This window comes from Lepus europaeus, chromosome 21 (genome assembly GCF_033115175.1).
Source record: "Lepus europaeus isolate LE1 chromosome 21, mLepTim1.pri, whole genome shotgun sequence".
In the NCBI taxonomy this organism is placed as follows: domain Eukaryota; kingdom Metazoa; phylum Chordata; class Mammalia; order Lagomorpha; family Leporidae; genus Lepus; species Lepus europaeus.
Window position 1 is genome coordinate 290163 of NC_084847.1, and position 15594 is coordinate 305756.

The window sequence follows — 15594 nt, forward strand, 5'->3', positions numbered from 1 at the left end:
ATCCTCAGAATTAAGCCCCAGGGCTCCGGGCCTTGCTGGGGTCCCCCAGGCTGAGCGCAGAGTGGGGGCAGGCTGCCAGGACCTTTGGCTAAGAGAGGGGGGCTTTCGCCAGCAGGGGAGCCCCGCACGCCTCCCGGCCAGACTCACCAGCGGCCACCTCCACCTGGTGACCTGGGCGGGGAGCTGGTGCCGGGAGCCTACTAGAGGCCATCCTCAAGTCCATTGCCACCACTGGTGGCGACAGAGGGGCTGGAGAGGACCCTACCCCCGCTGCCCCTAGCCCAGGGGAGCAGGCTGCCCTGGGCCTGGGCGTCCACCAGTAGCCTTTCCTTGGTGAAGGGGAGGCTGGGGCCAGCCTTGGGCAGCTTGCAAGCAGGTAAAGGCCCAAGGGGACCTTACGGGGGGGCGGGGCGGCTCTGTGTGAGTGACCGTGGGGACAGTTGTCCTCAGGCCTGGTGCCCAGGACCGGCCGCTCAGACAGGACAGGTTATGTCAAACCCTCTGGCCCAGAGTGTGGGATGGGGCCAGGCTGGGGCTGCTCCTTTCTCAGGCCCTGCCCCCCTTGGGTCCCCCAGTGGCCAGGTGAGGTTGGGTGTCCAGGTTGGCTGCCATCCACCCCGCCCCACCCCCGCTGCCGCCCAGCACTCCCAGCATTGGCCTCAATGCCCTCCTCTTCCCAGAACAGGCCCTGGGCAACTGAAGAGGCCACCCCCATGGTCATTCACACAGGGCCAACCCCCCAGGAAGCGTCTTGGTCCGTGTGTCCGGCTTCTGGGAGCCGCTGGGGCTGTGGGGCCGGCCCAGGCCCTGGCAGCGCCGAGCGCGGGGCCCCAGGTGCGGCCTGCACCACCTGCCCATAATGGGAGCCCGGGGACAGGGACGGGTGCGGGGCGCGCACCTGCTCCCAGCGGCGCCGCCTGCCCCGCCCAGAGGGCTTCCCAGGAGACCCTGAGCCTCTCGCTGGCGCCGTGGGGGTGGGGCGGCCGGAGCGGGTGCGGCCGGGCGACGGGGACCGTGACGGCAGCTGGTGTGGAGCCGCGGTCGGGCGCTCGGCGCGGGGTACGGGCGTGTCGCGGCGGGGACGGCCCGGTGCCAGCGCCGTGCGGGCGACACGCGCGTCTCTGCGGGGCTGCGCGGGGTCCGCGGAGCGGCTGGGGGCGCGCGGCGCGGGCGCGGCGCTGGGCGCGGGGGGCGCTCCCGGCCGGGATGAGCTCACCGCAGTCGCGCCGGGGCTGAGCGCCGAGCCGGGCGGCGGCTCCGCGGCGGGCCGGGCCGCGCGCCACCATGCTGGGCCTGGACGCGTGCGAGCTGGGGGCGCAGCTGCTGGAGCTGCTCCGGCTGGCGCTGTGCGCCCGAGGTGAGCTGCCGGGCTGGGCGGTCGGCCACGTGGGCGGGGGGCTAGGACCGGGGCGGGGGCCGTTCCCCCGCCACCCCCCCCGCGCGATAACTTCGGGGGCGCTCGGGGCCCTCCGGCTGCGGGTGGGGAAGGAAGCCAGCAGGGGCTGGGCCTGTCTGTGAGGCGCGGGGGGCCCCTCTCCCTTAGGTGGGGCCCGTAAGGGCTCAGAGACGTCCCTGCCTCCGGGGCTGCAGGAGAGGGGCGGGGGGGGGGGGGCGGGAGGCAGGGGTGGGGAGCCCCCGGAGGCCAGTGCGGTGGGAGCTGGTCTGGGTCCCCCCACCCCGGCCGCGGAGGAGGCGCGCCGGGGACCGGGTGGCCTCGGTGGGGGCCGCAGCTTGATGCTGGATGCCAGGGTGGGCGTGGGCAGCTGCTCACCCACCTTCCCTGACCGGCAGTCCTCCTGGCCGACAAGGAGGGTGGGCAGTCGAAGCCTGACGAGGCGCTCGAGGAGGAGGTGCTGGACGAGGCCGTGCCGGGCTACCAGGCCCCGCGCAGGAAGAGCGTGCTGGAGATCCTGCAGCTGGACCCGGGGGACGCCAGCCTGCTCACGTACAAGCGGGTGCTGCTGGGGCCCCCGCCGCCTGTCGTGGGTACGGTCTCAGGCCCTGGCCCTGGGGGGAGGCGGCGGGGCGGGGCGGGCGGGGCGGGCTGTGGGGGCACCCTGCAGACCCCATCTCTCCCCAGACCCCAGCCTGCCCGACGTGCAGGTGATGAGGCTGACGCTGCTGTCCGAGCAGGCCCCGGCGCCCGTCACCATGGACCTCACAGGTGGGTCCTCCACCGAGCCCCCAGGCCCCCGGGCTCCGGGTGGGGGCTGCCCCGGGCCTCACTGGCCGCCTCCCTGGCAGGGAACCTGGCTGCGCTGAAGGACCAGGTGTTTGTGCTGAAGGAGGGCGTGGATTACAGAGTAAAGATCACCTTCAAGGTGAGGCGGGGGCGGGGGGGGGGGGGGCCTGGGGCCGAGCCCGGGCTCCGGCTGACCGGCTCTGCCCCCGCCCAGGTGAACAGGGAGATCGTCAGCGGCCTCAGGTGTGTGCATCACACCTACCGGCGCGGCCTGCGTGGTAAGGGCGGCACAGTGGGGGCGGGGCGGGGCGGGCGTGGGCAGGGGGCGGCCCCTGACGCCCTCGCCCTCCCCCCCCAGTGGACAAGGCCGTCTGCATGGTGGGCAGTTACGGCCCCAGGGCCCAGGAGTACGAGTTTGTGACGGCCATGGAGGAGGTGCCGCGGGGCCTGCTGGTGCGGGGCCCCTACGTGGTCTCCTCGCTCTTCACGGATGACGACAGGACCAGACACCTGTCCTGGGAATGGGGCCTCCTCATCTGCCGGGACTGGGCCGACTGAGCCCCCGGGCTGCCCTCCGTGGGGTCCTTGTCTCCCCACCTCCTGCAGTTGCTGCACCGGGACCCCCCCCACGCACCCCCGCCCTCTGTCCATGGCCCCGCCCCCGCTGCCCCTTGGGCCTGCTGCCGTGCCCTGAACAGCCCTATTAAACGTTCCCCTGTCTCAGTGCCTTGGTGTCGCCTCTTTCTGCTCCCTCCCTCATGGGGGTGGGGGCTCTCGGGGCCTTATCTTCCCCGCGAGTGGGCGGGCGCCACGTGGCAGCTGCTGCCTGGCCCCTAGGCCCCTTATCTGCCCCTGTGCTGCGGGGCCAGCACTGCCATGGAGTGCCAGCTCCTGCCCGTGCTGCTGCTGCTGCTGCTGGGGGCCTCTGGGCGCCGAGGACAGGGTCAGGGCCCCGAGGAGCCGCCCCCCGAGGAGGACGGGGTCTTGGTGCTGACCCAGCACAGCTTGGACAGGGCCCTACAGGAGCACCATGCCCTGCTGGTGGAGTTCTGTGAGTGCCTGGGACCAGTGGGGTGGGGACAGGCAGGGTTTGCGCCCAGGGCTCCCCAGGAGGGCGCTGGGCCTGGGCACGTGGAGGCGCATACCGAGGCCCCAGGTTGAGGAGCCCCCGCCGGGCTGGCCAGGTGGCCTGGGGTCGAGGTTAGGCTCCGGGGGGACCTGCACACGCCTTGGGCTCCTCCAGGCCCCTTCATTCACCAATTCCCAGCTTCGAGGCTCACCAGGCGGTCCCATGGAGCCTGGACCCCCAGCCCAGACCTCGCTGGTCCCTACACCCAAAGCCTCCGGTCTAGGGTGCTCCGCCCGACTGTGGCAAGGCTTGGGGGCCCCTGGGGAAGCCAAGTGTGCACAGAACACGCTTGCTCCCCTGGACCTGAGCCCAAGGGGCAGCTGTGGCAGGCCAGGGGTGCCGAGTGCCCAGGAGCTCATGGCCCTGTCCCCTAGACGCCCCGTGGTGTGGGCACTGCCAGGCCCTGGCCCCGGAGTACAGTAAGGCAGCTGCCGTCCTAGCAGCCGAGTCGGCCAGGGCCACACTGGCCAAGGTGGACGCGGCCGCAGAGCCGGAGCTGGCCAGGGAGTTCGGTGTGACGGAGTACCCCACGCTCAAGTTCTTCCGTGATGGGAACCGCACCCACCCGGAGGACTACACAGGTACGGGGCGGGCTTGGCGCGGGCAGGAGGGCGGGGCTGGGCCTGGGCTGAGGGAGGACTCTCCACAGGGCCCCGGGAGGCCGAGGGCATCGCGGAGTGGCTGCGGCGGCGGGTGGGGGCCAGTGCCACCCGGCTGCAGGACGAGCAGGGCGCCCAGGTGCTGATCGACGCCCGGGACGTGGTGGTGGTCGGATTCTTCAAGGTAGGCTGAGGGGCGGGGCCCGACGTGGGCTCGGTGCTGGCGCCAGCGCCGGCCTCACGGGCTCCGGCCCTTAGGACCTCCAGGACGAGGACGTGGCCACCTTCCTGGCCCTGGCCCAGGACGCCCTGGACATCACTTTCGGCCTCACTGACCGGCCACAGCTCTTTCAGAAGTTTGGCCTCACGGAGGACACCGTTGTCCTCTTCAAGAAGGTGGGGCCGGGCAGGGCTGGGGTGGGGCTGCTGCCCCCCCACCCGGCCCCCCACCCTTCACCGACCTGCCTGGTGTCCAGTTTGATGAGGGGCGGGCCGACTTCCCGGTGGACACAGAGCTGGGGCTGGACTTGGGGGACCTGTCCCGCTTCCTGGTCACCCACAGTATGCACCTGGTCACAGAGTTCAACAGCCAGGTGAGTGAGGTGTGGCCAGGGGACAGCAGGAGCAGGGGTGTCCCCAGGAGTGACGCGTCCCCACCCCACAGACGTCCCCCAAGATCTTCGCCGCCAAGATCCTCAACCACCTGCTGCTGTTCGTCAACCAGACGCTGGCTGCACACAGGCAGCTCCTGGAGGGCTTCCGGGAGGCAGCCCCTCCGTTCCGGGGACAGGTACGGGGGAGTCGGGAGGGCGAGGTGGGGCGGTGGCAGGGCCAGGGCCCGCACGCACTGCTGCCCGCAGGTGCTGTTCGTGGTGGTGGACGTGGCTGTGGACAACAGCCACGTGCTGCAGTACTTCGGCCTCAAGAGCGAGGCGGCCCCCACCCTGCGCCTCATCAACATGGAGACCACCAAGAAGTACGCGCCGGCGGCCGGGGAGCCCATCACGGCGGCAGCGGTCACCACTTTCTGCCGCGCTGTCCTCGGCGGCCAAGTGCAGGTCCCCTGCGGGACTGCCCACGGCGGCGGTGGGGGGTGGTCGCTCTAGGGACCCCCAGTGAGCACTGGCCTGGCTCCCCAGCCCTATCTCCTGAGCCAGGACGTCCCCCCTGACTGGGACCAGCGGCCAGTGAAGACCCTCGTGGGCAAGAACTTCGAGCAGGTGGTTTATGACGAGGCCAAGAACGTGTTTGTCAAGTTCTGTAAGTGCGGCAGGCGGCGGGGTGGGGGCTTGGCGGGCGCGGCAGGGGGAGCCCAACACCCCTGTCCTAGATGCCCCGTGGTGCAGCCACTGCAAGGAGATGGCCCCGGCCTGGGAGGCGCTGGCTGAGAAGTACAGGGACCGCGAGGACATCGTCATCGCGGAGCTGGACGCCACGGCCAATGAGCTGGAGGCCCTGCGCGTGGCCGGCTTCCCCACCCTCCTGTACTTCCCCGCGGGGCCGGGCCGCAAGGTGAGGCGGGGGCCAGGCGGGGGGGGGGGGGCGAGCACGGGGCGGGGCAGGCCTGTCCTCCAGGCCCCTCCTCCTCCTCTCCCCGCCCCCCCAGGTGATCGAATACAAGAGCAGCCGGGACCTGGAGACCTTCTCCCAGTTTCTGGACAGCGGGGGCGAGCTGCCTACCCCCACCGAGGAGCCTGCAGCCCCTGTGCCGGTGGGCACCCCCGCCCAGGGGTCCAGGCCTCGCCCTGAGCCCTGGCCCGGCCCCACAGGCAGGGGCAGCGCTCTGAGCTGGCCTCTCTGCCTCTCTAGGAGCCACCGGCCAATTCCACAGTGGAACTCAAGGAAGAGCTGTAGGCAGCCTGGCCCCCTGCCACCCCCCCCACCCCCCCACCCCCCGGGCGGCCTGCTCCCAGCTGTGAATAAAGAGGCTGAGTTCTGGACGTGTGTGTCTTCCTGGGCCCCTGGGCAGGAAGTGGAGCCAGGCCCAGGGGGTGGTCCAGAGCCGGCCACTGCTCTCCAGGGTCCCCCCCGCCCCCGCTGTGCCAGGAGCTGGCCAGGGACGTGTGCCCTCAGCCAGGCCTCTGCAGCGAACAGGTGTGTTCCACACCAGAGCAGGTTCAAAAACTTTTATTTCATTATTATCCAAGTACCTTTGAAAAGACAATTGTACAAGTCAGCGCATGAAAAACGGGCCTGGGAACTGTACATATTTACACGTGGCCAGGGGCTGCAGGGCCGGCTCCGGCGCCGCTCTCACAGTGGCAGGTGAGGACGGCTGGCTGAAGGCACTGGGTGGCATGTACAATCCAGAGACACGCAGGGACTCCTAGGCCGGGCCCCACCGGGACAGGGGCCAGCCGGAGCGGGGACACCGTGCCGGGCCAGTGCGCCGGCCAGACTCTCCGAGTATTGCTATTGGGAAGTGGATGGGTCCCTCCTGGGGCCACTCCGAGGGCCCCAGGGGCAGGCGGCACGCCTGGCCCAACCCCAGTGCTGGTGCGGCCATCCTGCCCGCGGGGCTGTCAGTCGACCTTCTCCACCTTGCCGATGATCTTCTCCTCAAAGACGGGCAGGACGGCCTCATCTTCTCGAACCTCCTCGAACACCACTCCACAGTCGAACTCGTCACTCACCTTCTTGAAGTAGTATCTGCAGGGGAGGGGGCGGTGAGGACAGAGCCCCCTTCCTGGGCCCTGCGGGTGCCCGGCCAGGGCAGAGGCCCTGTCTCTGCGCGTCCACCTGGGCTGCACTCCAGGGGGCCTGGTGCGCCCTCGGTTCCTGCAAGGCCCGCTCGGGAGCCGGTCGTGGGGGACAGGCTGGACCTGGCGGCCACGGGGCTGGCCCTGGTCAGAGCAGCACCAGGACCCCGGCCCCACGCCTGAGCCTCTGCACCCACCATCAAGGTGAGAGCCCAGAAGTGGGCTCGGGGGTCCTCAGACCCCTTCGTGGAGCTGCTCCGTGGGAGGGTAAGTGGAGGAGGGGTCACCCCAGCCCCTTCGAGGCTCACCTGTAGCTGCCCTTCTTGGTCAGCAGCTCCTTGAACTGGCCCAGGGTGACAGCACGGCCCCTGACCAGGGTCCGGTAGGGGATGGGCTCCCCGCAGAAGTAGTACGCCACCACGATGCTGTCGCACGGCTGGCTGCCCCCGCCGGCCCCCTTCCGCTGTGACTTCGTCCTGAGGGCAGAGACGCTGGTGACCTCTGGGCTGCCGGGGTTGCATGGGTGCCACCCAGCCCCGCTGCCGGCAGCAAGGCGCAGATGGCAGGGGCGAGCACGCCGTGGCCCCCGCGCCCAGCTCGCTCCCCCCGTCACGTGGACACTCGTGGGCAGCTTCACAGGCCAGGAGGCTGGGGTCCACCCCCTGGGGTGGAGGGTGAGCTGTGCTGCCCGGCAGCCTCACACACGACGTAACTGTGCCTGCCCCACAGCAGAGGGCCTGCCGCCCGGGCCGACATCCTGACCCCTGACCGCTGGCTGCTGGCTCCTGTCTCCCAGGCTACCAGCAGTGCCCTGGCCCCTCCTCCTGCTGGGTGCACCTGGAAGCTTCTAGGGCCCGAGTCCTGGCCGTGAGGTCACGAGGGCCCCCTCCACCCTGACTGTCCGCTTCGCAGACCTGGGACCTTTGCCCGGGGCTGGGTTCAGGAAGGCCGCCAGGGCGTCCCCTGGAGCAGAGGCTCCGAGTGCAGGCAGCAGCCCCTGGGCCTGCTAGGGGTGTGTCCAGGGTCAGCGTGGTGAGGCCCAAGGCTCAGGGGACGCCCACGCTGAAGCCCTTCCCGGGGCGGCCCCCTCCTGCGCTGTCTTGAAAGGTGCAGGAAGAGGGTGCTCAGCGCTGCAGGCACGCCCAGCGTCTGGCTGGCACCGCCCGCGGCAGCGGTCCCAAGCTCCCCTGGCTGCAGGCTCCGCCGTGTTCCAGGCGGACAGAGCGCAGTCTTCGGGCCTGCCTGGGCAGCTCAGGAGCGCAGGGCAGGGCTGGGGGGCTGCTGAGACGCCCGCATCCACCAGAGACCTCCCGTCACCCCGTCAGCCGCTCGGCACGGATGGAGACGGGCACGGCTCTGGGCGGCCTGAGGCCTGACCCTGCGGGAGCTCCTCCAGCCACAGCTGCTCCACGTCCCTGGGGCAGCAGCACAGGACCTGGCAGGAGGACCCTCGGGGCACACGTACTCTGTCTCGGAGAGCTCCATGTCCGACACGGCCGGCACCACGCTCAGCACAGGCGCACACGCGGGCCTGACGCAGCTGCGACCCCGCTGCATGACCTCCTGCACATACCTAGGGAACAACCCGCATCAGCGGGGACGCGCCCGGCGATGCCGCACCTCCTTCCGGGCCGCGGCGGGGCCAGAGGCCCCACCGCAAATGGCCGACGACAAGCATGCCAAGGTGGTTCTGTGGCACCGACCCGACACTGGGCTGCCGGCCTCCGGCCACGTGGTGCACCCTGGCAGAGCCTCTCCGTGCGCACGGCCTCCCAGGAAGTGCCCGCAGCTCCGCCAGGGCGTGCTCCTCCCACTCGGCTCTGCGGGAGCGTCCCAAGCACAAGTGGACTGTCCACACCTGGGGGCGCTGTGCCACGGACTGGCCTGGGCAGGGGGTGCTGGCCCCAGGCCCTTGCTCACCGCAGCCCCGTGCCCTGGATGTAAGACCCGGCAACTCTGGGTTGTCCAGGGGAGACGGTGGAGCCAGCAGCCAAGACCAGGCACTGAGTAGTTCTCACAGCAAGACCAAAAGGAAATCCAGCCCGAGACAACGCAGGCCCCAGGCGTCAGGTCCGGTCAGCCTCCCCCCGAGCCGTCCGGCCCCATGACGCCTCCCCACCGCTCCATGAGCCCTGCTAGGTCCCAGCTCCTGCCAGACGCGTGTGCTGTCGGCACAAGCTCGGCTACACAGGATCACCTGGCTGCAAAGTGGTCACTCTGGGTTCAGGGTCACTGCACGCCTTCAGACGCCCAGGCTGGCGCCAGGTTCAGGGCGCGGTACAGATCAGTGCAGGGACACACGTCTCAGCCTCCAGGTGCCCAGAAGGACAGCCCCATGGACGGTGCAGCCCCAGAGCCCAGATGACCTAAGATGGACGAAAGGAGCTGGACATCTGAGGTCAACAGTGACCTGTGTGACAGCCCTGCGACCTGGGTGAGGGGCCGCCCCAGGGCTGTCGCAGACCCTGACCTGCTGGGTCCCACGGCGCCAGGGCACCCAGGGAGAATGAGAGGAGACGCGGCTGGGGGGAGAACAGGACCTGGGGCTGCGCCCTTAGGGACGAGGCGGGTGCGGCCAGTCTCTGCGGTACGTCTCGGAGCTGCCCAGCGTCCCGCCTGTGCCACGTGCGGCCCCCAGCACGCGCCCCAGCTTCCCGTGAAGGGCGGCGAGATGAACTCACGGCCACCACCCGGGCTTCGCAGTGGGACGGGGCCGGCGCGGCGTCCTCGCCCGAGCGCTCGCGCTGCCCGGGAGCAGCGCCCAGCCCGGCGGCCGTACCTCTGCTTGGAGGGCAGCTTGCTGGCTCTCTTCTCCTCCTCCTCCAGACGCCTGCGGGCCTCCTCCAGCTGGGTCAGGGGGTTGGGGGCGGGGTTGGGTGGCATGGTGGGGTCTTGAATGAAGAGATGAGAGGGCTGGACGGAGTTCCGGAGCTGAGCACTGACCCAGGGGTGCACGGCCCCAGGGCGTTCAATGGACAAGGGCCGGGAGCTCTCGTGGGCCTGCTGCTTCCGCACCCCAGAAGACCTTGGGGAGCAAGAGAACAAGGCACGGCAGAGCGTGAGCCTGGCTCCTCTCACCACACGGCACGGCAGGTATCAGGAATGAGGCCGCCGTCCCACCCGCGGGCTCACTCCCCAGTGCGTGAGCCTGGCTCCTCTCACCACACGGCACGGCAGGTATCAGGAATGAGGCCGCCGTCCCACCCGCGGGCTCACTCCCCGGTGCGTGAGCCTGGCTCCTCTCACCACACGGCATGGCAGGTATCAGGAATGAGGCCGACGTCCCACCCGCGGGCTCATTCCCCGGTGCCTGCAACAGCGGGGCCGGGCCAGGCCGACGTCGGCAGGTACAAGACCACCCGGTCCCCCAGGCGCAGGGCCGGGCCAGGCCAACCACCCGGTCCCCCAGGCGCAGGGCCGGGCCAGGCCGATGTCGGCAGGCAGACCACCTGGTCCCCCAGGCGCAGGGCCGGGCCAGGCCGACCACCCGGTCCCCCAGGCGCAGGGCCAGGCCAGGCCGACCACCCGGTCCCCCAGGCGCAGGGCTGGGCCAGGCCGACAACCCGGTCCCCCAGGCGCAGGGCTGGGCCAGGCTGACCACCCGGTCCCCCAGGCGCAGGGCCGGGCCAGGCTGACCACCCGGTCCCCCAGGCGCAGGGCCGGGCCAGGCCGACGTCGGCAGGCAGACCACCTGGTCCCCCAGGCGCAGGGCCGGGCCAGGCCGACCACCCGGTCCCCCAGGCGCAGGGCTGGGCCAGGCCGACAACCCGGTCCCCCAGGCGCAGGGCCGGGCCAGGCCGACATCGGGCAGGCACAAGACCACCCGGTCCCCCAGGCGCAGGGCCGGGCCAGGCCGACCACCGGTCCCCCGGCGGCAGGTGTGCGTGTGGAGCCATCCCTGCTGCCCACAGGGGACGGGTTAGTTAGCAGGAAGCGGATGGGATGCAGAACAGCCAGGCTGCACACCAGGCGCTCCGATCTGGGACACGCGTGTCCCCTGCGCTGGCTTAACCCGCCATGCTAACGCCTGGCCCTTATTTCTTACTCTGAACAGCTTTTCTGATACAAATCATATACTATATAAAGCCCTTTCAAAGAGAAAATTGTTACTGTTCAAATTCAGTGCATGTCACTGTGGAAATCCTGGGACACACAGGAAACTCAAAGGCAAGTGAGGGCCACACTGTCACAGCTTAGAGACCCCCCCCCCCCGGCTGAGCTGCTGCACCCTCGAGCCCACCGAGAACCAACACAGCTGCAGACCTTGGGTACATCCCTCTCCTGCTGTCCCACCTCACCCGGCTGTCACTCAGGCGGCTTCCACCGGCACCGCCCGCCACTCAGCCAGGAAGGCCTCTCGTGGCGAGGGCAGTGGCTCCCACCGGGGGCTCCACGCTCCCAAGGCAGGCTCGGCACTGGGGGGCAGGGGTGGGGGATGGGAGCGCAGAGACCTCAGCCGCCGCCTGGGCAGCCCTCACTGCAGGGACCCCTAGCCCAGGGCCTGCTCTGCGACACCCACAGAAGAGAAATCCAGACCCCAGCAGCCTGCCCTGTGCAAACCAGACCCAGACAGGAGCTCCAGATGCCCTGAGGGGCAGCGCCAGAGGCGGTACCGCCTTGCTCTGGGGACATCTGCCTCAGCCGGTCCTGCTGGGGCCTAGGTGCAGGTGGAGATCGGGGAAACCTGGGGCTGGCACAGAGGGGCTGGCACCTCCTGGGCTCTCGTCCCTCCTGCGGGCATCACCATGAGTAGGGTCCCATGAGACGCAGGGAGAGGAGGGGTGACACCCGAGACCAATTCACACAAAGCAGTAAGGGCAGGGCTGGGTGTGGGGGCAGGGTCATTCCATGCTGTTCCCAGCAGCCTCTGCCCGTGTGGGAGCAGATCAGCGTCTCCCCCAAGATGGGGCTGGGATAAGCAGGTGTGAGCACCCACAGCTTCTCCCGCGGGCTGTGCGTGGAGTGAGGGTTAGGGTGCCTCAGGTGCCTCCCCCATGGATCAGGGCACTAAGACGTGGGTGTCGCCAGCCCAGAAACCCAGAAATGTGCTGCCTGCAGGCGGGGGGCAATCCTGGCTCCCTCCAGGTGCAGCAGGGATCCCCTAGCTGCCCACCACGGGCCCAGAGCCTGCTCGGAGCCGGGGCCTCGGGGAGGACCCCCCCCCCGGGCGCTCCTGCACGGCGGCGGCGAGGCGTGTGTGGCTCAGTGGCTCTCACCCGTGGCCAGTCTTCCGGTGCCTGCTGATCTCCTTCTCGCCCTCGATGAGCCACTGCATGATCTTCTGGTTGCGCTCCGTGTCCTCCGAGGCGCCCGGCACCTCCACAGCCACGTTCTTCCCGGACTCGGCCTTCTTGGCGCTTCTTCTGGAGGGCATGCCTGCTTTCCCACTGCGGGAACAGGGCCAGAGCCGTCACCCCGTGTGTCCACGGCCCCCACACAGGCCCCTCCCATCCCAACAGGGCTGACCCTGGACTTGGGGACATGGGCATGGCCTCTGGCCGTCGGCGCCGCACCCGCTGTGGACCTGGCCAGCGGCTGTGCCAGCTGTCCTATGTTGTTGGTTTGTTTCCCCCTTAAACACGTGACGTGCCCCGCACCAAGAACAACGCCACAGGCGGGGCCACAGCCCTTGCACTTCACCCTGCGGCCCTGGGGTCCTGGCTGGCGGCAGCCATGGGTGTCCGGTGACTGCTGGCGGGGAAGCCCCAGCCTTCCGCAGGCACAGACAAGAGGAAGCCGCGGCGTCCACTCCCCAGTGGCTCCCCCAGCACCCGACAGTGCCGCGCACGGCTCACCTGTAGGCCAGGCTGTCGCTGGCATTGGGGGCGGCACCCACGCTCTCTGAGTGGCTGCGGGTCTTGGCTGTGTGGCTGTGTGGTTCTGGCCCCCATGCAAAGCTGCTCTGGACCCTGCGGGCAGCTTCGGCCTCCACCTGCTCCTTGGGCCTGGCTGTACTGTGGTGGACGTGGTGGTGGACGTGCCTGTGGTGATGCAGGCCGGCCACATCCAACTTCGCCCCTGCCTTGGGCATGTGCTTCCCGTGCCCCGAGGCCACGCCACCCAGCGTGGCCGACACCTTGGCCATGTGCCCGCTGTCAGGGGAGCGGTGGCCAGGGCCGGGAGACTGGCAGCCAGGGGTCCGCATGACCCTCTGCACGTGCTCGTCCAGGATGCTCTCCGGGTTCTCCTCGTGTGCGTCCCGCAGCCCGGCGCAGCCCAGGTCCACACAGCGGGCCGGGAAGTGGTGCCAGGCTGGGGCAGGAGGCAATTTGTGGCTCACCCCTGGGGGCCCAGAGGGAAGGTCACCATCCTCTCCTTCTTCCTCCTGCGTGGGGCGGGGAAGCAAGTCACACGGGGGGCGGACAGGATGGCCCCGGCACAGTGTGCCCTGGAGACCAGGGCCCCCCAACACGTGCTGGCTCTGCAGAGGCAACGGCTGGGGCCGGGCGCCACACCAGAGGGCTCCAGGGCTCCCCGTCCCGACTCATCCTTGCTCCCATGATGCTGGGCTGCTGGCCAGGAACAGGCAGACTGGAGCAGGGTGAGCTCGGGGGCCCCTGGAGCTCAGAGGGTACATGCCGTCATGGCACTGAAAGCTCTCCATCGGTTTTCTTGTTTCTTTTTTAAGATTTTATTTATTTAAAAGGCAGAATTACAGAGAGAGAGAGGGAGAGTCAGATCTCCCATTCACTGATCGACTCCCCCACTGGCCCAATGGCCAGGACTGGCCAGGCCAAATCCAGAAGCTACATCCAGGTCTCCCACGTAGGTAGAGAGGCCCAGGCACTTAAGTCCTCCTCCGCTCCCTCCCAGGCCACAGCAGAGAGCTGGATCAGAAGTGGAGCAGCCGGGACTTGAACTGGCGCCCAGTGGGATGCCAGAGTTGCAGGCTCTAGCTTAACCCACTGCACTACAATACCGACATCTTTATGTTCTTTTACGTTTTGCAGTAAAGACTGGTTTCCATCCAATTCTTCTTCTACTCCTTTATTGCCAAGAGAACGCTGCCCTTGTACACGTTAAGCGGGCAGACTTGCGGCTGCATCTGTTACCAGGTGTGGAAATGCACGTGGTTTAGTCACTTCTCCGGGTGGGGGGTGGGTGCTGTGGCACGTTACGCTGCGTCCCACACCTGAGTGACAGTTCAAGTGCCAGCTACACTGCTCCTGACCTGGTGCGAGCACCTGGGGAGTGGACCAGCGTGTGGCAGACCATGCGCGCCGTCTCTCCTGTTGTGACTCTCCCTTTCAAAACAAACCAATCTTTTTACAGTGCTGAATGAACCTGGAATCAGTCAAAAAGGAAGGCGAAGGCTATGCCATCCCCTGGAGTTTATTGACCCATTTTTTTTTTTAAAAGATGTATTTATTTATTTATTTGAAAGTCAGAGTTACAGAAGGAGAGGGAGAGGGAGAGAGAGAGATCGATCGATCGATCTTCATCCACTGGGTCATTCCCCAGATGGCTGCAACAGCTGGAGCTGGGCAATCCAAAGCTAGGAGCCAGGAGCCTCTTCCGGGTCTCCCACACGGGTGCAGGGGCCCAAGGGGTTGGACCATTTTCCACAGCTCTCCCAGGCCACAGCAGAGCCGGATGGGAAGAGGAGCAGCTGGGACTCGAACCGACACCCGTATGGGATGCCGGCGCTTCAGGCGGGGGCTTTAACCCGCTGAGCCACAGAACAGGTCCCTTACCCATTTATTTTTAAACGTTTATTTATTTGCTTTATTCGAAAGGTAGAACACGAGAGTGTGAGAAGGGGTGGGGAGAGACAAAACGATCCTCCACCTGCTGGCTACTCCCCAGGGGCTCCTTACATCTACAGGTCGCCCGTGCAGGCGGCAGGGACCCGACCACCTGAGCCAGCACTGCTCCCAGGCGCTCACCCGCAGCAAGTGGAGCGGACGGCAGAGCTGGGCTCAAACCCAGGCGCTCACCCGCAGGAAGTGGAGGGCAGAGCTGGGCTCAAACCCAGGCGCTCACCCGCAGGAAGTGGAGGGCAGAGCTGGGCTCAAACCCAGGCGCTCACCCGCAGGAAGTGGAGGGCAGAGCTGGGCTCAAACCCAGGCGCTCACCCGCAGGAAGTGGAGGGCAGAGCTGGGCTCAAACCCAGGCGCTCACCCGCAGGAAGTGGAGGGCAGAGCTGGGCTCAAACCCAGGCGCTCACCCGCAGGAAGTGGAGCGGAGGGCAGAGCTGGGCTCAAACCCAGGCGCTCACCCGCAGGAAGTGGAGAGGAGGGCAGAGCTGGGCTCAAACCCAGGCGCTCACCCGCAGGAAGTGGAGAGGAGGGCAGAGCTGGGCTCAAACCCAGGCGCTCACCCGCAGGAAGTGGAGGGCAGAGCTGGGCTCAAACCCAGGCGCTCACCCGCAGGAAGTGGAGCGGACGGCAGAGCTGGGCTCAAACCCAGGCGCTCACCCGCAGGAAGTGGAGGGCAGAGCTGGGCTCAAACCCAGGCGCTCACCCGCAGGAAGTGGAGGGCAGAGCTGGGCTCAAACCCAGGCGCTCACCCGCAGGAAGTGGAGCGGACGGCAGAGCTGGGCTCAAACCCAGGCGCTCACCCGCAGGAAGTGGAGCGGAGGGCAGAGCTGGGCTCAAACCCAGGCGCTCACCCGCAGGAAGTGGAGGGCAGAGCCGGGCTCAAACCCAGGCGCTCACCCGCAGGAAGTGGAGAGGAGGGCAGAGCTGGGCTCAAACCCAGGCGCTCACCCGCAGGAAGTGGAGCGGAGGGCAGAGCTGGGCTCAAACCCAGGCGCTCACCCGCAGGAAGTGGAGGGCAGAGCCGGGCTCAAACCCAGGCGCTCACCCGCAGGAAGTGGAGCGGAGGGCAGAGCTGGGCTCAAACCCAGGCGCTCACCCGCAGGAAGTGGAGCGGAGGGCAGAGCTGGGCTCAAACCCAGGCGCTCACCCGCAGGAAGTGGAGGGCAGAGCTGGGCTCAAACCCAGGCGCTCACCCGCAGGAAGTGGAGCGGAGGGCAGAGCTGGG

General features: G+C 68.5%; 3 protein-coding genes across 5 annotated transcripts in view; 2 read left to right on the forward strand and 1 right to left on the reverse strand.

The window, feature by feature from the left end:
- The first annotated feature begins 1251 nt into the window (after positions 1 to 1251).
- ARHGDIG (Rho GDP dissociation inhibitor gamma) lies at positions 1252 to 2901 on the forward strand. The gene is made up of 6 exons (XM_062180188.1): positions 1252 to 1357; positions 1792 to 1986; positions 2081 to 2164; positions 2245 to 2321; positions 2397 to 2460; positions 2541 to 2901. The coding sequence occupies exons 1-6, from the start codon at positions 1285 to 1287 to the stop codon at positions 2738 to 2740; spliced, it is 693 nt and encodes a 230-aa protein (XP_062036172.1). The 5' UTR covers positions 1252 to 1284; the 3' UTR covers positions 2741 to 2901.
- A 157-nt stretch (positions 2902 to 3058) lies between these two features.
- Positions 3059 to 5790, forward strand: PDIA2 (protein disulfide isomerase family A member 2). The gene is made up of 11 exons (XM_062180374.1): positions 3059 to 3233; positions 3686 to 3892; positions 3961 to 4094; positions 4169 to 4306; positions 4387 to 4503; positions 4575 to 4700; positions 4771 to 4968; positions 5050 to 5170; positions 5241 to 5422; positions 5517 to 5621; positions 5720 to 5790. Exons 1-11 carry the CDS (start codon positions 3059 to 3061, stop codon positions 5762 to 5764), a joined length of 1548 nt encoding a protein of 515 aa, XP_062036358.1. The 3' UTR covers positions 5765 to 5790.
- Positions 5791 to 6027: 237 nt separating this feature from the next.
- The window catches only part of AXIN1 (axin 1), a 53633-nt gene continuing 44066 nt past the window's right edge, over positions 6028 to 15594 (reverse strand). Inside the window, exons 5-10 of one of the 3 annotated variants that reach the window (XM_062179685.1) lie at positions 12405 to 12934; positions 11826 to 11996; positions 9389 to 9634; positions 8075 to 8182; positions 6918 to 7085; positions 6028 to 6559 (exon numbers count right to left, since the gene is read on the reverse strand). In XM_062179685.1, coding sequence (XP_062035669.1) covers positions 6433 to 6559; positions 6918 to 7085; positions 8075 to 8182; positions 9389 to 9634; positions 11826 to 11996; positions 12405 to 12934 — 1350 coding nt within the window. In that variant the 3' untranslated portion in view covers positions 6028 to 6432. The remainder of the gene's footprint in view (positions 6560 to 6917; positions 7086 to 8074; positions 8183 to 9388; positions 9635 to 11825; positions 11997 to 12404; positions 12935 to 15594) is intronic. The other 2 variants (XM_062179686.1, XM_062179687.1) reach the window with 2 other exon arrangements.